Here is a 16,825-nt window from a genome sequence, read left to right on the forward strand (position 1 = left end):
TTCAGAGAAGCCGTGGAACAATGCAAAGAAAGGTTTTTCAACTTTAGCCCTGAAGAAGGTCGTGTGGTTGACGAAGAACTGGAGGCCAACTTAAGGAATGTGCCCGCAGATAGCGAAGTGCAGAGTGGAGCCAAAGCGCCATGGCCCACGAAAACCAGACTCAATACCAAACCAAGAACGCAAAAAAAGAAGGTGGAACTCCCCAAATCTCCCTTTTTGGCATAGACGGCACGCACACGTGGCCATATAATGTAAATAGCATAACAATTCACAAAACTCTCGCAGGAAACAAGGCACTAAATTTGCGCTTGGTATCGCCCATTATTCGCTTTTCCGTCTCCTCAGTTCAACGGTTTTATCAGTAGAAAAAAAAGGCTGTACGCACTGCTATCGCAGTCGCACAGACTACTATCTTTCTCCATTATGTGGTGGTCCAAGTCCCACTTCAAGCCCGCTGGCAAATTAGCTCTTATAATAGGCGCTTCCCAAGGCCTTGGTGCTGATATTGCTTTCAGATTATACGAACAAGGCTGCTCGGTTATCTTGGTAGCGAGAACCGAGGCGAAACTTGAGAAACAGGTAGAACGCATTGTGAACAATGGTGATAAGTCTTCAGAACATGGATTAGCGCCCACTTGCGAGTACTTGGCGTGTGACGCTGCCAATTACGACGCCACCGCCGAGTTATGGAAGGTTTTAGTCCAGGAAAAGAACGTCGATCCCGATTACATCTTCTGTTGCGCTGGTTCATCGGTACCGAAGCTCTTCGAGGACCTTACAGGTAGGGATATCGCGTTGGGGATGGACGTGAACTACTTTTCCGCTGTCAACGTGATCCATTGCGGTATCAAGGCGACGGCGGGCAAGAAGAAGCCAAGACATATCATACTTTTCTCGTCTACTGTGGCATCGTACCCTTTTATAGGGTACATCCAGTACGGACCCACCAAGGCGGCCATTCTGACGTTTTCGATGATCTTGCGTCAGGAATTGAGACATAAAGACTACAGAGTCTCGTGTGTTTTCCCCGGAAGTTTCTCCAGCGAGGGATACGAAGAGGAAGAAAGAACAAAGCCCAAGATCACCAAACAGATTGAAGGTGCCAGTCCTGCCATTCCCTCGATGGACTGCTGTGACTTTATCCTTGACAAGTTGGCTAAGGGCTACGATGCCATCTACACCGATATGATCGGCTGGCTCTTGGGATGTATGGTCTTGTGCGTGCAACCCAGATGCTGGAGTGTTCTACAGGTGATTGTGGCATTGTTCCTCCTGGCGTTTGCGCCATTAATCAACTGGTTTGTCAATCAAGATGTGAAGAAGTTCTTCCAAGCGCAAGAACAAACAGAGCCAGAGCCCATTGCATCTGATGACCACACCAGCGAGGCCTTATCCAAGTAAAAGTACCTCAAACTTATATCATATGACCACCACCATTTTCTTCTGTCAAATATGCTAATATATTTTCTCGTAATTATTTACCCTCTTCCTTGCCTGCCTCGGCAATTTTTCTCGTCAACTTGTCGGTCAACTTGTTCAACTTGCGGTCAGCATCAAGCCCCCACTGGTACCAGTTGATCGAATACACCCAGTTCACGCCCTGGATGAACTCCTCGTTCCAGTAGTCCTTGCACGTTTCTAGAATTGAAGGCCTCGTCAACTGCGTAACTCTTCTATTAGGTGGTTGTGGGTTCTTATCGATTCCCTTGTCGGTGAGAATACGGTTTTCAATCTGGTCCTTCATTTCGGTGAAGTTTGTATGGTTGAAGGTTTCCATCTTCTGCATCAACCCCTTGGTGGCGCTGAACACGGCGCCCGTAGCAGTCACACCGGCCAAAAAGCCAATGATTCTTCCTCCCATGCTGCTGTGTTGATGATAGACTGGTTGGTCGCAGTTGGAGTTTGGTTGATGTGATTGGGCGTACACAGGACCCTCGGCGTGTTTGCTGGAGGGAGCCAAAGAAGGAGGGAAAGGGAGAAAGGAGGGGGTGTTTTGGAAGGAAATAGTGGATGGAGTTGAAAAATTAATGATCTGAATATTTTGAGAATATTTTTTGGGGTTTGCTTATTGTGGTTGCTGTATGTTATGGTTCGGTAGGTGTCGTTGAGGAACTGATGAGTGCTGGGATTCGCTACAGGGAACGTACAAAAATCCCAATTGATGGAGCAGTAAGGAATTTGAAAGCAGTAGATACATATTCACAATTCAAGAAACTATTTTATTGATTCTGTGACTGGAAGTGTTGGATATGACGTATAATTTGCAACCATTAGGGCAAGACACCCGTGCACCAGCTTACCCTAGGTCGTCAGACCCTCCGTCAAAACGACCATAATCGAAGGTTTATGTCATTTTGAAGCATTAAATAGACTGATATAATGTTTGGAAAGTACCATGTGGAGTTTGGTGCTGTTAAATCGAGTAGTTCGTCGATAATCAGCAAATAGTATCTTCGACCGAAATAGACTCCAAGCTGGGACCAGCTTGCTCTAATTTTGTTTGGGTAATTGGCAGAGAGAAAAATTCGTTGATACCATTAAGCTGCCAGTTTGTTATGACCACTCGAAGTACCATCACTTGACGTGGTACAAAAGCAGATAGTGGTTGCAAAAACGAGCGGTGCATGGGTTCATGCCAGTGAAGAAAGTGAAGACGCCAATGGGACGTTAACAGATTTAGTGGTTGTTTCTGGTACTTTCTTACCCCCGGAAGTCCCTGTGAAGAAACTTCTTCAAGCGTCTTTCAATGCCAGTAAACGGTGTGTTGAGACTACCTTAGTCCACACAGCATAGAGAATCCACACCAGATAGCATTTAGCATGGCATGTCTGGACCACAACTATCCAAAAATAGCACGGAACCTCCTTCTATCAAGTTTGCTTGGAGACCAAAACTCAGCCATTAACAGTGCAAGGAAAGGGTCATCCGCAAAGCGAGCAATAATCATTGCTGTTAGCCGGGACCGCTTCCCAGGCACCAGGGAAAGAAGAATCTTAAGAGAACCCCTTAGAACAGTTCTCCCAAAATGATTTCCCGCTTCCTCGTCTAAACCTCTAAACAGATCCAGTCCCCACAAACCACCGTATTTTACGAATCTAGGTCATTCAAGTACTCCACCTGCTTAGCCTCGGTAGACGCCGTTAACCGACCCCTGGATGATCTTATCGCTACACCTTAAGTCTCGCCAAGAGGCCTCCAGGATCAAGAAGGCCCTGCGCCCCGAGTGATCCAGAATCCAGACTTCACTCCGACAAGACTCAACAGACATGAACCAACATAGATCTTGTAGATACCACATCGGAAAACCCAATCCGAGTAAATTGCCCCATCTACATTAGACCCTCTACAAAACGTGTCCAATTGTCATGTGGCCGTAGGTAAACTTTAGTCGGCACAGCAGCATTATCGTAAGTAGCCACTTTTCCAGCACCACCAGTGCAGACTCGAACAATGGCAGACCCAGGCTAATCTTCCCAAATACTCTAAATCATCCCTGATATCAGCTGCCCAGCAAGTCGGAAACGTACTTTCGGATAGCCGTTTGAATCGATAGCGCCATGTTTTCTTAGCCTTTCTCTGACAGAGCTTGGCATGGAAGTAAGGCTTTGTGAAACGTCCAGAGGGGGGAAGTGCCCCTCCAAGTGGAACAACTGAAACAAGAGAAACAACAAAAAACGGTTCCAGACCAAGCTAAAACATGTAAGGGGTACTTCGCCCCTCATACACAATTTTCCAAATTTACAATCACCGTTTCACTATCCGTTTCACCATCTATATCTTCTTCGTTCACAGCGCCTGCCCAGATAGTAGATTCGGCCCGGCTCGGGCCCTCATGCGCCCTGGACTAAGTATGTCTCCAGAGAAGATAAAACAAACCACCACAAAACAACCCCTTCAAGCACTTGTAAGGCATTTCTAAGCATAACGTAAACGAAAAAAACGTAGCACGGCAAAAAGCGAACAAATCAGCAAGTTGCAAATCACCCAAAGGTTAGCGAGGCGCGGCTGGAGATCGTTTCGATAATGTGGATGCAACTTGTGCCTGAGTCGCATAAGTTATGCGCCTGGCAGAGCAAAGGCAGTAGTTTAATTAGAGTTGAAGATATATAGAAAAAACGAAGAAAAAGAAGTGAAAAAAAGAAAAAACTTGATCCTGGTCATTAGCTTAACCCTCGGGTTAATCCTCTGCTGGGTAAATCTCGGGGAGATCTCCGACAATGCCATTCTGTTCCACAACTGGAGGCTTATCCTCATCGTTGCCGAAACAGGACTACCGCTTTACGTCTGCGCCTATTGACTAAGCTGACAAATTGTAGTAGTAGGAGTGAAGAGTGTGTGGGAAGAGGCCCTAAATGCTTGGGCACGCTGGGCGGCTGTGTTCCTGGGTCGCTGTTTGGCCTGTTGGCGAAGCGGTGGGCTTTTGCCAAGTCTTCGGTTGGGCTTTTTGCACCCATATCGGTGTGCTACACTGGCGATGACAGGTCCAGGTTTGGAGTGAATAAATACCACTGGGTTCCGGACGTTTTGGAAGGGTTCAGAAATCAGGAACAGAAAGATGAAGTTAAATGCCTTGTTTCTTTGCATCCAGCTTGCTGCAGCTTTAGAGTATTTCGATAAGGCTGATTCTGGCTATAAGGCTTGCGGGTATGTCCATCAGGCAGTGGGCATACCTGGTCTGAGTGGAAGGTACTTGGAAGCAGCTAGGTACTGTAATGTCGACGACCAGCCTTTCTTGGGCTCCATGGCGACTTGTTTGGTTAATACTTTTGATAGTAAGGACTACGTTGACCATTACCTTTCCATGTGTCTGGGATCAGTTTCCAGAGAACAGTTTGTCAAGGCTTATAACAATGCTACAAAGCACCTTATGAACGGTAGTTTGCCTTCGGCAGCTGAAGAAGCTCAGTATCGTCCGTTGTACTTCCCCAAAGAGGTGGTTCTTGCTCAGGCTTCTGATACTTACAACTACGACAGAACCAACAACTATACCATCATCTACGGTTCAATTCTTACCGCATACTGGTTTGTCGTTTGCATTATTGCTGGAATTATTCACTGGACCAAAGCGTTCATTCCATCCTTCTCAAACGCCTTGCTTGCGTTTGTTCCAGCAAACTACATAAGAAGATTCATTGTGCTTCCGCCTACTTTCAGCAAGTCCCACTTCAACACCAAGAGACTTGGGCCTATCGAATGGCTTATCCCTCTTAGGCTTGAATCTATTCTTTTGGCTATTTATTTTATTCTCAGTGGTGTATTCTGTGGCACTGAGATCAACAACGCTTCAGATAAACCATTGGAGATCCAGGTGGGAAACAGAAGCGGTGTTCTTACAACGTTTGCTTTGCCAGTTCTCATTTTGTTTGCTGGAAGAAACAACTTTTTGCAGTTTGTCACTGGCTGGCAATATACCCGCTTTGTTGTTTTCCACAGGTGGATTGCAAGAGTGACTTTTTTGTTGCTTATGGTCCATGTGGGTACCATGACAATGACACTTAAATTCTATGGTGGCTACCAAGAGTCTTTGAAAGAGCTGTACATTATTTGGGGTATTGTTGCAACCGTTTGCATGGGCTGTTTGGTTTGGTTCTCCATGTTTTGGCTTCGCCGTAACAGGTACGAACTCTTCCTATTTACCCACTACATCTTTGCCATAGTCATGATCGCAGGCGGTTGGATGCATGTCAAAGTAATGCAATTGGAAGGTTTCTTTATTGCTAGTGTTGCTGTCTGGGGTTTGAACTTTTTCATCAGAGGTGTTCGCTTGGCGCTTTTTGGTATCCAGGATGCCACTATTGAGCTTAAGGCCAACGAAACCATCAGAGTCATTGCAAACAGACCATCATGGTGGCGCCCACATCCAGGAAGCCATGCTTTTGTTCACTTCTTAACACCAACATCATTCTGGCAATCTCATCCATTTACCTTGGTTGATGAGCCAGTGGACGAAGGAACTATTGGTATGTATGCCAAAATCAAGGGAGGTGTCACTCATGGACTTTACCAGCAATTGTTGAATGCTCCAGAACACAAGGTCAGAATTAAAGTACTGGTTGAAGGTCCATACTTTGAAAAGATGCCTGTTGAGGATGTTGAAAGAGCAGTCTTTGTTGCATCTGGTAATGGTATTCCAGGCATGTACGCTGGTGTTAAGGATTTGGCCATCAACTATCCACGCAAGCCAGTCAAGCTCATTTGGATTATCAGAGACTACATTTCTATTTGCTGGTTCTACTCCGAGCTTAAACAGTTGGAGTTGCTCAATATCGATATTGTCATCTATGTTTCCAGAGGATCCAAGGGAGACCTACAAGGTCATAGCATTGAAAGAAGCACATTGAACGAAAAGTCAGATCAGTCTAGTGGATCAACGAGAATTGGTAATAGCGCAATTACACTGGTCAGTGATCTCAAGCAGAGTCTTTCGTTTATTCAATTTATCGACGGAAGACCCAACATTCGTGCATTGGTGTCTGAAGAAGTCATTTATTCTGGCAATCACAGTACAGGTTTCGTCACTTGTGGCCATCCGGCCATGGTCGACGATATAAGATTGCAAGTTGTCGATACGCTTGCAGTCGACCCATCACGGAAGGTTGAGCTCTTTGAGCAGTTCCAGATGTGGTAGATACTATATAAAATCAAGAATACCGAAAACCGTTATTACTATGTACATATGCTCATTAACTGAAACTATGCCGATTCTTCCACGGCGACAGCCTCGGCCTCTATAGCCTGGGACAAGGCGTTTCTCAAGAATGGGAAGACATCGATCTTGTCGAGCTTCACACTCTGGCCAGATTCTCTTAGCGTCTTCACCTCTTCAATAGCAGTCTCAGTGTCACGCAACAAGAATGGTAATTCCTCCATGACGCCGTTAAGAGGCAAATCTAGCGCATCAGGATGGTGCTGGGCCAAGTATCTCTTGACCTTCAAGTTTGCAACGTACTTGAGACCATCCACGAACCTGACAGTGATGTCTCTGTCCAAGTCGTAGTCTTCAAGGGTAGGTTCAATACCAAAGATAGCATACTGCAAACGAACAAGTTTGTCATTAATGAGCGAAGTGTCTGCCTCATTGGCGTTCACGTACTGTTCCTCGAACTCAGCCAAGTACGCGGAAATCTCATCAGTCAATGTCTGGGCCTTCTCGATGGCTGTTTGTCTTTCAAGAAGAGTCTGCTTGATTCTCTTTTGCGTTAACTTGAGCAGTTCCTTCAGCGCACCAAAGTATGTAGAGTTTCCCGTGGCTTTTGCGACATGGAGCTCCGTAGCGATTATGTTTCTTTCCTTCAAAGTCAAGTACCAGATCTTATGTAAATCTTCAAACGATTTCCTACGCAACTCAGGCATAGTCCAAGCACGGACATCTTTTGCAACCTCATCATGGGTTTGTAAAGCACGCTCGGTCTTGTTACCTTTAGGGAAGAAGGCCCATAATGGATGGTCTGGAGAAACATCGAAGTTGGTATGCTTAGGCACGATTGGCTCCCTGAGCTTTATATCGGCAGTAGGACCAAAAGTTAAAGGCTTGCTTCTGGCAAGAGCTCTGCTGGCCACGTGGAGGCCTCTATTGGGGACGAACATGGGACACACTTGTTGGAAGCTTTTGGTATCTGCAAAAATTTTTGTTAGCGAGAATTTGTAGTGAGGTCACGTGCAGCCAATGGTATTTTGCAACCATCCAAAGAACACCCTAGGAAAGTGGTGGTTGAAGAGATTGCCATTGATACGTGATTAACCAGGAAAAACCTTTTGTTTGTAATATAAAATTCCATGGATGTTTGGTGGTTATTTGGAGAACTACAGTTGGTGAGATTTAGGGCTTCTCGTTCAGTATACATAGCTAAAACAACGAAAAGTGCTTTAAAAAAATGCAGAAAAAATAGAAAGCATTTCAAACACTCTAATAAACCTCTCTAAATACTTCATTTTTCAAAATCCTCCCTTGGTGGTCCCTTTGGTGCACCCTTTGTTGATGTCCACTGAGTGCATCCTGTACCTACTCCATATTGAGATTTCCAGCAAAGGCTTCTTTAAACCACTCTGCAATGTCCACCATACAAACAGAACAACAGCAGGAAGAACCCCTCGATCTCATCAGATACCAACTAGACGAGTACGTGCTCGTGAAGTTGAGGGGAGCACGTGAGATGAAAGGCAGATTGCAAGCGTACGACTCTCATTGCAACATTGTCTTGAGCGACGCCGAAGAGACCATATACGGCGAGAAAGAAGAAGATACCGTTGTCAAGAAGACGGAAATGGTGTTTGTGAGAGGTGACTCTGTCATTTTGATCAGTTCCACCGACCAGTAGCTCGGGCCGCCCCTTCTGGCTCGTGGCTCTTTGTACATTATAATATACCGAAAAAGCATGGCTTTTGCTAGCTGTAGAGCTAATCCACCTCCATTGACTCGTCGAAACTGCGCAACATATCGTCGACAGCTTGTAGTTTTTTGGCATTGGCCAACCATCTTTCTTTGGCGATGGCTCCTCTTGCTACGAGATCCTTGATGTCTCGAGCGAGCGCCTGGTTGGTTTGTTCATACTCATCAACAGACATGTACCTGGCGTCCTTGGGAATATCTATGGACCGCGTCAAGTCAAACGAAACCTTATCTGGGCCTAAACGGCGCAGAGCCCTGGATCTGTCTATTAGCTCGTTCAAGTGTTTGAGTGTGTCGATTGAGTGCAGCTGAGTCCCTGTCTGAGGCTTTTCTTCACCACCTTCGTCAATTTCGTCCACTGTTTTAAGGTTTCGAAGTTCCATGTCAAGAGTCTGCAAAGACTGTTCAAGCTCCTCTCTCATGAAAACCGTAGACTGGTAGTCTAGGTATATACCCTTTGGGTTTGGTGCGCTTTCTCTATAGGCAATAGTAGTAATAGGTCTGCCGTTCTTTTGACCCACTCGGCCACTTGCAAACAGCATTTCAAACTTAGCCACCATCAGGCCCATTCTCTCGACTATTGGCGCGTATTCCTCTCTCAATGTCTTGAGGTTGGCCTTGAGTTTCTCGTTCTTCTTTGAGAGTTCATCGTAGTTCTGTTGAAGCTCACTCACATACTGAGGCGTGTTGTTCTCTGCAAAGTCGATTCTTCCAGAAAGACGATCAACGTAGGCTGGATAAGAGACCTTGAATTTCTCGTTTTCGTATTTGAGCTCTTGCAAGCGTTTTAGCGTTTCTTCAGATACCTCACCGTTCTCCAGCTTCTCTTTCTGTATCTGTTTAAGGTTTTCCAACACACTCAGACGAAACTTCAAGTACTGATATGCAACATTGTCGTGGGTGGAAATATAGGAATCTATAGCAGCATCAATGACGCTCTGTTGTTGGTTGGTAACTAAGGACATCTAGTTGTTGTAGGCTAGTTGAGATGTGCGAGCGAAGATACATATATGTCGCACATACATAATGTTTGGGTGCAAATTATCATGGAGAAACGTATGCTATTCTATTTATTAACGTCGCTCTTTTGGCGCCGATGGCCCAACCAAGGCCGGAAACAAACAAGTTGGAGAGCTTGTCGCTGGCATGGGAGGTGGTCTTGGAGGCTTCGTTCAATAATCTGCCTGCGTTCTCAGGGATCTGAAGAACCAGAGGCTCTATCTGCATTTGGCTCGTCTGCTCACTGTACTGCTCAAGGTGGTCAAATATGACATCAATGTCTTTTTCTTTTTGCTTGAGCTGGTTCAAGATAAGTCGACTGTTGTCAACTGTAGAACTGGTTGGCTTGGAGAGCTTGAGTGTGAGGAATAGAAGCTCTCTCTGCTTGAGGTAGATTTCAAGCTTCTTCTTTTCTATCATGATATCATCGTCGTTGAACCATTCAGGAGAAACGAACTTGGCAGTTTGGTAGAACGTGAGCCAGTATTCGCTTAGGTTGAGCGTGTTATCGGAAGCGTAGTGGTCAAAGAGGATCTTTGAATGTTTGTAGGCAAAGTCAAAGTTGTTGTCAATCAATGCAGACTCGATGCAAGCGGATTGAATCCTAGCAAATGGGACATGCGATAAGGCGATCCCCAAGTAGATGGCCAAGTCGTTGACGATACGGTAAAGCTTTTCATAGGCATGATAAGACTTCGGATTCTGTTCCAACACTAGGGAGACGATTGAGAAAGGCGTGAAATGCTCATTTTCATCCGTTCTAGTGATTTTGCTAAGGAGAGCCAGAGGCCTTGCAGAGCTCTTACCATCAAGCGAGAGCTTGAAGTTCTTCAAACTGTTGAGTGCTTTGAGCAAATGCTTGAGTTTCACAACTTGTCCTTTATACGTTTCGTCTAACTCTTGGCTAGATGAAAGCGTACTCAAGAGGGTTATACACTCGTGAGCCTGTTTAAGATGGCCAATGCGCTCGTCCAAGCTATTAGCTTCATCAAACTCATGCCTGAATTTCTTAAGTACGACATCGAATGCTTGGTTCACCGAGAGAGATGCATTGTTGTTGTAGAACTCTGTGGCAACAGGGAAGAGGCCCACACCAAGTAACCTTTCGAAAATGACATGATCTAGTTCTCCTTCTAGTTGCTTGTCTCCCTTTACAAAAGATGAAGAGATAAGCTTCACAGAGTGAAGAAGCTTTTCGTGGTTGGATGATTCCAAGTGGGCCAATACACGAAGAACTTCTTTCTTGACAGACTCCAGGTCTGCCAAGCCGTCCTGACTGAGCTTCAAATATTTGGAAACAGTAAGGCCGTTCACTGGGAATACCTGACAACATGTTGCGATCACGTTCTTGAGGAAGGCAATACATGCTTTCAAATCCAGCCTAAAAAGTGGTTTCAATGGGTTTCTTTCGCTTGACACGAATTCCGAGAAACTAGAATATTCAGGCAAGTTATCAACATCAACAGTCTCTGGAAGCAAGGAGCCACCGGAGCTTGTCACATCCAACAGCTCTATTAGAGATGTTAAAGAGTTATCAATCATGTCATAAGCTCTGGACACATCGACGGAAGACACTGACGATTCCCCGTAAAAGGCAAAATAGTATGCTAGGGCAATGTAATTGCTTACAAAACCGGTCAACGATTCAATCGGTATGCTCTGCCCTTTATAATCAGTGAAGTTTAAGACACTCTCAGTAGTGTTTTGAAAAGTCAGCAACCTAGACAACCAAGAAGGATGCTTTTTATCGGTGTAAGTCCAATCTAAAAGTGGTGAAAGATCTCCACCGTAGTAGAGAGCCAAAGGAAGAAGAACACTAGTCAACAACTTCTGAGGACTAAAAGCAACATGTGCCTTGTCGACTGCAGCATTATATGGTTGAAGGAAAAAGTCTAGTTTCTCGTTGTAAGTCTCACGGCTGAGGTACTCAAACGCTGGCACTTCAGCACCAAGCACGGTTCCAAAATGATGTCTGAAGTTGGTGTATGGAACAACAACACCATGGTACCAAGCCGCTAAACCTTCTACACCCTGAACAGTCTTGAAAAGGAAATCATACTGCTCGAGATCCGTAGTGTAGCGTGAAAGCTGAATGATCTTAGCCATAATAAAGCTAGCGTACGTTTCACACGACGTATATCCAATCAGCTTACTCCGCTGAGCGTAATCGGCCTCAATAGCTCTGGCAGTTTCAATGGAGTCTTCCTCGCCAGGCAATTCGATAGAGTACTCATGGGCTGTCCACAGCAACAAGTTCTCCACATCATCAGAAAGCTCAGCAGTATCAAGCAGCTCGCTTTCCAGTTCCCGAAGTGTAATCTGCTGAGCGAATTGAACCAACACCTCCAAGTTCACAGTAATAGAACTAACGCCAAAGATAAAGCTTCGTAAGATATTAGCAGGTTGGTTGAACCGTAGTTGGCCAAGTTTGCTCAATGGCACGATCTTTGCCAAAAGCGGCTCCACATCTTCTGGATGACTTGCAAGGACGCTATTTAAGGCTGTAAAGAGCTGAGCATCAAGCCTTTCGAGAGATGCACCAGACATTCTTGCTGGAGCGTAGCAGTTAAGTTGTTAGCAGTACTAAGTACTGGTGCGCACCTTAAGTAGTAGGCAAATCAGGTCCACCAAGGGTCCACCAAACGGGGCCAAGGCGACTTTTTGGAGCGAAAAAAGAACATACATATACTAAAGAAATGTGAATAAATTCAATAAAAAACTTAATTTTATTGTATAGGCCCTGGAGGGCCGAATAATTGGGGGTTTCCATATTTTGCACGTGACGCGACTCGTTTCTTCCCTGACGCCTCTTCTCTGTTTATCGCTATCTTTTATACCTAGTTAAACTTAATACCCCGACAAACCACCCACCATATGCTAAACGAATAAGGCGTTTTATGACTTCAATATCGGTTCGACTCTTTATACGACGCCTGCCCTTCTCATTCACAGCATATCAAAGAAGAGCCTTCATGAACGGTCCCCTGGCTCCCATACAATCGCTCCAGAACGGCTCCAACTGGCAAGGATTGGTTCCCACTTCAGAGAACTTGAACCTGCTACGAGACTTTGACTTGTCTTCGTTTTCCGAATCCCAGCATACTCAGCCTGACTCAGACAACTTGTCCGACGACCCGTTTGACTCGCAAGACTTGATTGGAATATGTGAAAATACGCCTAGCAAGACGAATACTCCAGTGAAAATCAATGACGTTCAGAAAAAGGATGAGGTTTTTATGAAACAGGAGGCTCCTTCGTCGCCGCTTTTTGTTGAACCGTGTTCACTGCAACGCGTTCTGCCACCAAAGAGCTCACAGAATATTCAGCAACCTGGCCAAGTTAACACACAGTCTCTGCCACTGAGGATCCTGCTACTAGGATTGCCACAGCGTAAGAAACCAAAGCTAGAACCACAGACTAGACAGCTTAGTACAAGCGCACACGAGGAGGACTTCATCCGGCTTCCAAATTCATTTTCAGACGGTTCCACATCTGATGCGCCAGGCCTATACCAGCAAGGTCCTCCAAAAAGAGCACCCTTACGAGCTCCATTGTCAAACCCTACATTACAGTTCGCTACACAGAAACCTCTTGCTCCATGGGAAAGAGATGCGTTGGACTCTCAGAGCAAACTTACTGAAAAGGCAAAGAACGTTACTCCCTTCATCTTATCCCGTGAGCAGAAATATGTGATGGATCTTGTTCTACGAGGAGAATCTTTATTCTTCACTGGCTCAGCCGGTACAGGTAAGTCCATCCTTTTAAAGAAGACGATAAAGGCATTAAAGGAACTTTACAAACCTGGTGAAATTGCTGTCACGGCATCAACAGGTTTAGCGGCTCACCATATTGGAGGCACGACCGTTCACAGTTTTTCGGGAATTGGTTTAGGTACGGGAACGGTCGAGCAACTTGTGAAGAATGTGAAGCGAAACCGTAAAGCGGCTTCTCGGTGGAAGGATACCAAGGTTCTCATTATAGATGAGGTCTCCATGATTGACGGAAGACTTCTCAATAAGTTGGACTACTTGGCCCGTGAAGTACGTAGAAAACACCATCTTCCGTTCGGAGGTATTCAGTTGGTGTTATCTGGTGATTTCTTTCAATTACCGCCCGTGAGTAAGATCTCATACAACGAAGAGGGCGTTGAATTGAAGGATGAGGCTATTTTCGCTTTCGAGTCCGATGCATGGAAAGCTTGTGTTTCCACATGCATAGTTTTAGAGGAGGTTTTCCGTCAAAAGGGTGATCAAAAGTTCATTGATATGCTTAATGATATGAGAAGTGGGCTTGTGACACCAGAGTCAGAAGTTGAGTTTGCTCGTTTATCAAGGCCACTTTCTTGTCCCGCTGGAATTGTTCCCGCAGAACTTTATGCTACTAGAAACGAAGTTGACCGGGCTAATAATCTCCAGCTCTCACGGTTACAAGGTGATGCATATCTCTATGAGGCTATCGACAGCGGTGAGCTTCCGCCAAAGATCAAGTCAGCGTTACTTGCCAACTTTTTAGCACCTCCAAGATTGCACTTGAAGAAGGGTGCCCAAGTAATGTGTCTTAAGAACTTCGACGAAGGCCTCATCAATGGTTCCATCGGAAAAGTGATCGACTTTGTCGACCGCGATGTTTACATGGGTTACGAATTGTTAAAAGAAGACACTGAATGTTCCTACGAGGAGTATAAGAAGAGGCTCCAAAAGAAGAACATTCAGGCGCCGCCTTCTCCTCAAAAGAAAGGCCCTATGAAAACAGAAGATTATGAACCTCATAATGAGAGTGCTGGTGTTAAGGCTGAAGATAAGGTAATCAAACAGGACATGGAAGCAAAGCAAGAGACACTACTAGATAATGTTTTTGACTTCTTCTACGAAGATGGTAATGGTTTGAAGAAACCGGATATTAAACAAGATAAACAAGCCGTGGAGACAAAGGAAGAGCCTGTCACGATACCCGATGAGTGCGATCTCAGTCCATTTGAGTATAATCGTCGGCGGAAACAAGAGCTCTTTGAAAGGCTTCAAACGCTGTCCAAAAAGACCAAGTACCCTCTTGTGAGATTTACAAACCCAGATAATGTTACAACGCGAGATGTACTTGTGGAGCCAGAAAGATGGGAGCATCTCAACGAGAAGGAAGAAGTCATGGTTGCTCGTACCCAACTTCCCTTGATGCTTGCATGGGCTCTTTCTATTCACAAGTCCCAGGGTCTTACGTTGTCTCACGTTAGAGTAAACTTGAACAGGATTTTCGAGTATGGCCAAGCCTATGTCGCTCTTTCAAGAGCCGTTTCCCGTGATTCCCTTCAAGTCATCAACTTCAGGCGAGACCTTATTAGGTCGAGTTTGATCGTGAAGGACTTCTACGGTTCGCTCATGACAGCCAATGAGCATAGAAAGCTTAACAGTTAGATTTGCTTGTGCGTGATATTAGATAAGTTTTATAATGGATGAACGGTTAGAATGACTTGATAGGTAGAAATCGGCGAATGTCGCTTGCTAGAAGGATCTGTTCTAGCTTTACTGAGTCTAACTCGATTCTCTCTCTAGCCTCTTTATCAGTCGACCTAGCAACTTCCTCTTTGATGAAAACCAAGTTTGCCTCTTCAATGGCTGATCTCGAGGCCATAAGCTTTTTGAGGTAAAAGCAGAGAAGGTCCATATTAGGATTAAGAAGTCCTAGAAGATGCTTTGCATTTGGATTTACATCGAAGGCCGTTGCAGCAAGTAACGAGTCTTGACCAATTACCAAGAAGTTTTGAACACCAAGAAAGCTCTGGCCAATAAGATGATGGGGGTGAATGCAAAGATGTGATTTTTCTGTCTCAAAGAACCGCTCCTGGACTTCTGGAGTTTCGGAGGAGATATCGTTGATCGTCTTTATTGGAAACTTGGGTCCCAGTTCTTGACTAATACTGTTTAATGGTACCGAAGGAGGTAAAACGATCAAAAATGGTGAACTGTTCTTAGAAATTGAATAAAACTTCAGCAATGTCCTGTTTAGCAACACTTCAAATCCCGTGTGATCATTGTCTTTCTTTAATGCAGCCCTCTTCCTGAGGTACTTCTTCTGGTTGTCATTCAGACAATACTTCTTGAGCTCACTGAGATGGGTCACATTATCGGATAGTCCTTGCAAGTAGTTCAGCTCAATAGGCTTTATTTTTGTCTTTCTGTAGGTTGATTTGCTCTTTGCAGCTCCCAAGTAGAACGTAGGATAATTGCCAACAAACAGATCAGCCCATTGCTTGTGGTTGTCTAGACTGGTCTCCTCTATATCTATAAGTTTGCGTAGTTTATGGTGGAAGCTGGTTTCTTTGGAATGAAGCTCAGTAAGATGTTGAACTTCAGCAGCCGTTTTTGTAGAGCCATCTATGGATTCTGGCATTGGTATGGTTTGCTCAGCGGTTATGCAATATTGGATAGGACGGTAAACCAAGCCTGGCTTCAACGAGAAGAGCTTCTGGGCGAGCTTCTTATTAATACCTTTTGGAATACCCGTATCATCTATGGATTCATCAATTGGCGCTTTGAGCACGAAATCTGATGCAGCAAAGTCTGTATCTGAGGCATAACGAAGTTCCACCTCATGAAGCCTCTTTTCCATTCGTTTAACGAACGCCTCATGGTGCACTCGATACATCTGCTTAACGGATTCCACCAATTTGGACCGAATCCTTCCGTTTTCGCCCTTTTGTACGAAGTTCATACTATTTCCACATCCAGTAGAGCTCATCATGAAGTCAAAGTCGTCCAAAGCCACAAGTCTTACGGTTGAAAAGATATCTGTAGATCCCGAAAGCAAATTATGAAGACCTGTGGGAGTCAGTACCAAAACCTGGGGCAGTCCACTTTCACCTGTAGCAATTGAACTGCTGTTTCCCTCAGAGTCCACGAACTTGGCACTAAACGGCTCATACTCAATGTCAGACTCTTGTGTTTCTCTAAATGGACAACACAATTCCGGCAAACCAGCCATAGACGTCTCCAAGTAGTACTTATACTTCTCCACGAGACTATCCGTAGGCACAACAATCACCGTATCAAGCAACCGTCTCAGTCTATCTGGAGCATGTGTAAGGGCTCTATTCAACGCCATAACAGCAATAGCCAAGGACTTACCTGACTGGGCAGTGCTTCTAAGAAACAAGTGGTTATTTCCTCGAATGACATCCCAGATCGCTCTTTGTTCTGAAGAGATCTTTGGCTGTGTCACTTGTGGTTGGAGCTTCAGTATGAGACCGTAGAGGTTCTGCTCTACCTTGGGCACAAGCACCATTGGCTTTGTGTTTTCATCGTATGCTGAAGTGTCATGAAAGGGTTCAGGGAGATTGAAGAACCGGCGTCCGGCGTATCGAACTATGGGTAGGTTTCGTAGTAGAAGCATTGATAAGTGATAGTATGGAGCGATGCGCATCGCACATATATAGTCCTAATGCAT

The 16,825-nt window shown here is 45.0% G+C and overlaps 9 protein-coding genes across 9 annotated transcripts in view; 4 read left to right on the forward strand and 5 right to left on the reverse strand. All coding sequences in view use genetic code 12, as the record gives it.

Moving 5' to 3' along the window:
• Positions 1-225, forward strand: part of CXQ85_001415 (mitochondrial 54S ribosomal protein bL17m) — a gene marked incomplete at both ends in the record, with an annotated part of 1,719 nt that extends 1,494 nt beyond the window's left edge. The window contains one exon of the mRNA XM_025485129.1: positions 1-225. This exon is cut by the window's left edge and continues 557 nt beyond it. Within this exon, the coding sequence (XP_025340060.1) occupies positions 1-225 (225 nt within the window).
• A 198-nt stretch (positions 226-423) lies between these two features.
• On the forward strand, positions 424-1,401 carry KSR1 (3-dehydrosphinganine reductase; the record flags this gene model as incomplete). Its single annotated transcript, XM_025485130.1, has 1 exon — positions 424-1,401. One exon carries the CDS (start codon positions 424-426, stop codon positions 1,399-1,401), a length of 978 nt encoding a protein of 325 aa, XP_025340061.1.
• A 73-nt stretch (positions 1,402-1,474) lies between these two features.
• Positions 1,475-1,861, reverse strand: CXQ85_001418 (uncharacterized protein; the record flags this gene model as incomplete). The annotated part of the gene is made up of 1 exon (XM_025485131.1): positions 1,475-1,861. The coding sequence occupies one exon, from the start codon at positions 1,859-1,861 to the stop codon at positions 1,475-1,477; it is 387 nt and encodes a 128-aa protein (XP_025340062.1).
• A 2,694-nt stretch (positions 1,862-4,555) lies between these two features.
• On the forward strand, positions 4,556-6,628 carry FRE7 (Fre7p; the record flags this gene model as incomplete). The annotated part of the gene is made up of 1 exon (XM_025485132.1): positions 4,556-6,628. One exon carries the CDS (start codon positions 4,556-4,558, stop codon positions 6,626-6,628), a length of 2,073 nt encoding a protein of 690 aa, XP_025340063.1.
• A 65-nt stretch (positions 6,629-6,693) lies between these two features.
• CXQ85_001420 (mitochondrial 54S ribosomal protein uL29m) lies at positions 6,694-7,587 on the reverse strand (the record flags this gene model as incomplete). The annotated part of the gene is made up of 1 exon (XM_025485133.1): positions 6,694-7,587. One exon carries the CDS (start codon positions 7,585-7,587, stop codon positions 6,694-6,696), a length of 894 nt encoding a protein of 297 aa, XP_025340064.1.
• Positions 7,588-8,397: 810 nt separating this feature from the next.
• CXQ85_001421 (uncharacterized protein) lies at positions 8,398-9,354 on the reverse strand (the record flags this gene model as incomplete). Its single annotated transcript, XM_025485134.1, has 1 exon — positions 8,398-9,354. The coding sequence occupies one exon, from the start codon at positions 9,352-9,354 to the stop codon at positions 8,398-8,400; it is 957 nt and encodes a 318-aa protein (XP_025340065.1).
• Positions 9,355-9,433: 79 nt separating this feature from the next.
• CXQ85_001422 (uncharacterized protein) lies at positions 9,434-11,935 on the reverse strand (the record flags this gene model as incomplete). The annotated part of the gene is made up of 1 exon (XM_025485135.1): positions 9,434-11,935. One exon carries the CDS (start codon positions 11,933-11,935, stop codon positions 9,434-9,436), a length of 2,502 nt encoding a protein of 833 aa, XP_025340066.1.
• Positions 11,936-12,360: 425 nt separating this feature from the next.
• PIF1 (DNA helicase) lies at positions 12,361-14,796 on the forward strand (the record flags this gene model as incomplete). The annotated part of the gene is made up of 1 exon (XM_025485136.1): positions 12,361-14,796. The coding sequence occupies one exon, from the start codon at positions 12,361-12,363 to the stop codon at positions 14,794-14,796; it is 2,436 nt and encodes an 811-aa protein (XP_025340067.1).
• A 46-nt stretch (positions 14,797-14,842) lies between these two features.
• CXQ85_001424 (uncharacterized protein) lies at positions 14,843-16,771 on the reverse strand (the record flags this gene model as incomplete). Its single annotated transcript, XM_025485137.1, has 1 exon — positions 14,843-16,771. The coding sequence occupies one exon, from the start codon at positions 16,769-16,771 to the stop codon at positions 14,843-14,845; it is 1,929 nt and encodes a 642-aa protein (XP_025340068.1).
• Between the last annotated feature and the right edge of the window lie 54 nt (positions 16,772-16,825).

The sequence above is a fragment of the Candidozyma haemuli genome (genome assembly GCF_002926055.2).
Source record: "Candidozyma haemuli strain B11899 chromosome Unknown B_2014730914, whole genome shotgun sequence".
Lineage (NCBI taxonomy): Eukaryota > Fungi > Ascomycota > Pichiomycetes > Serinales > Metschnikowiaceae > Candidozyma > Candidozyma haemuli.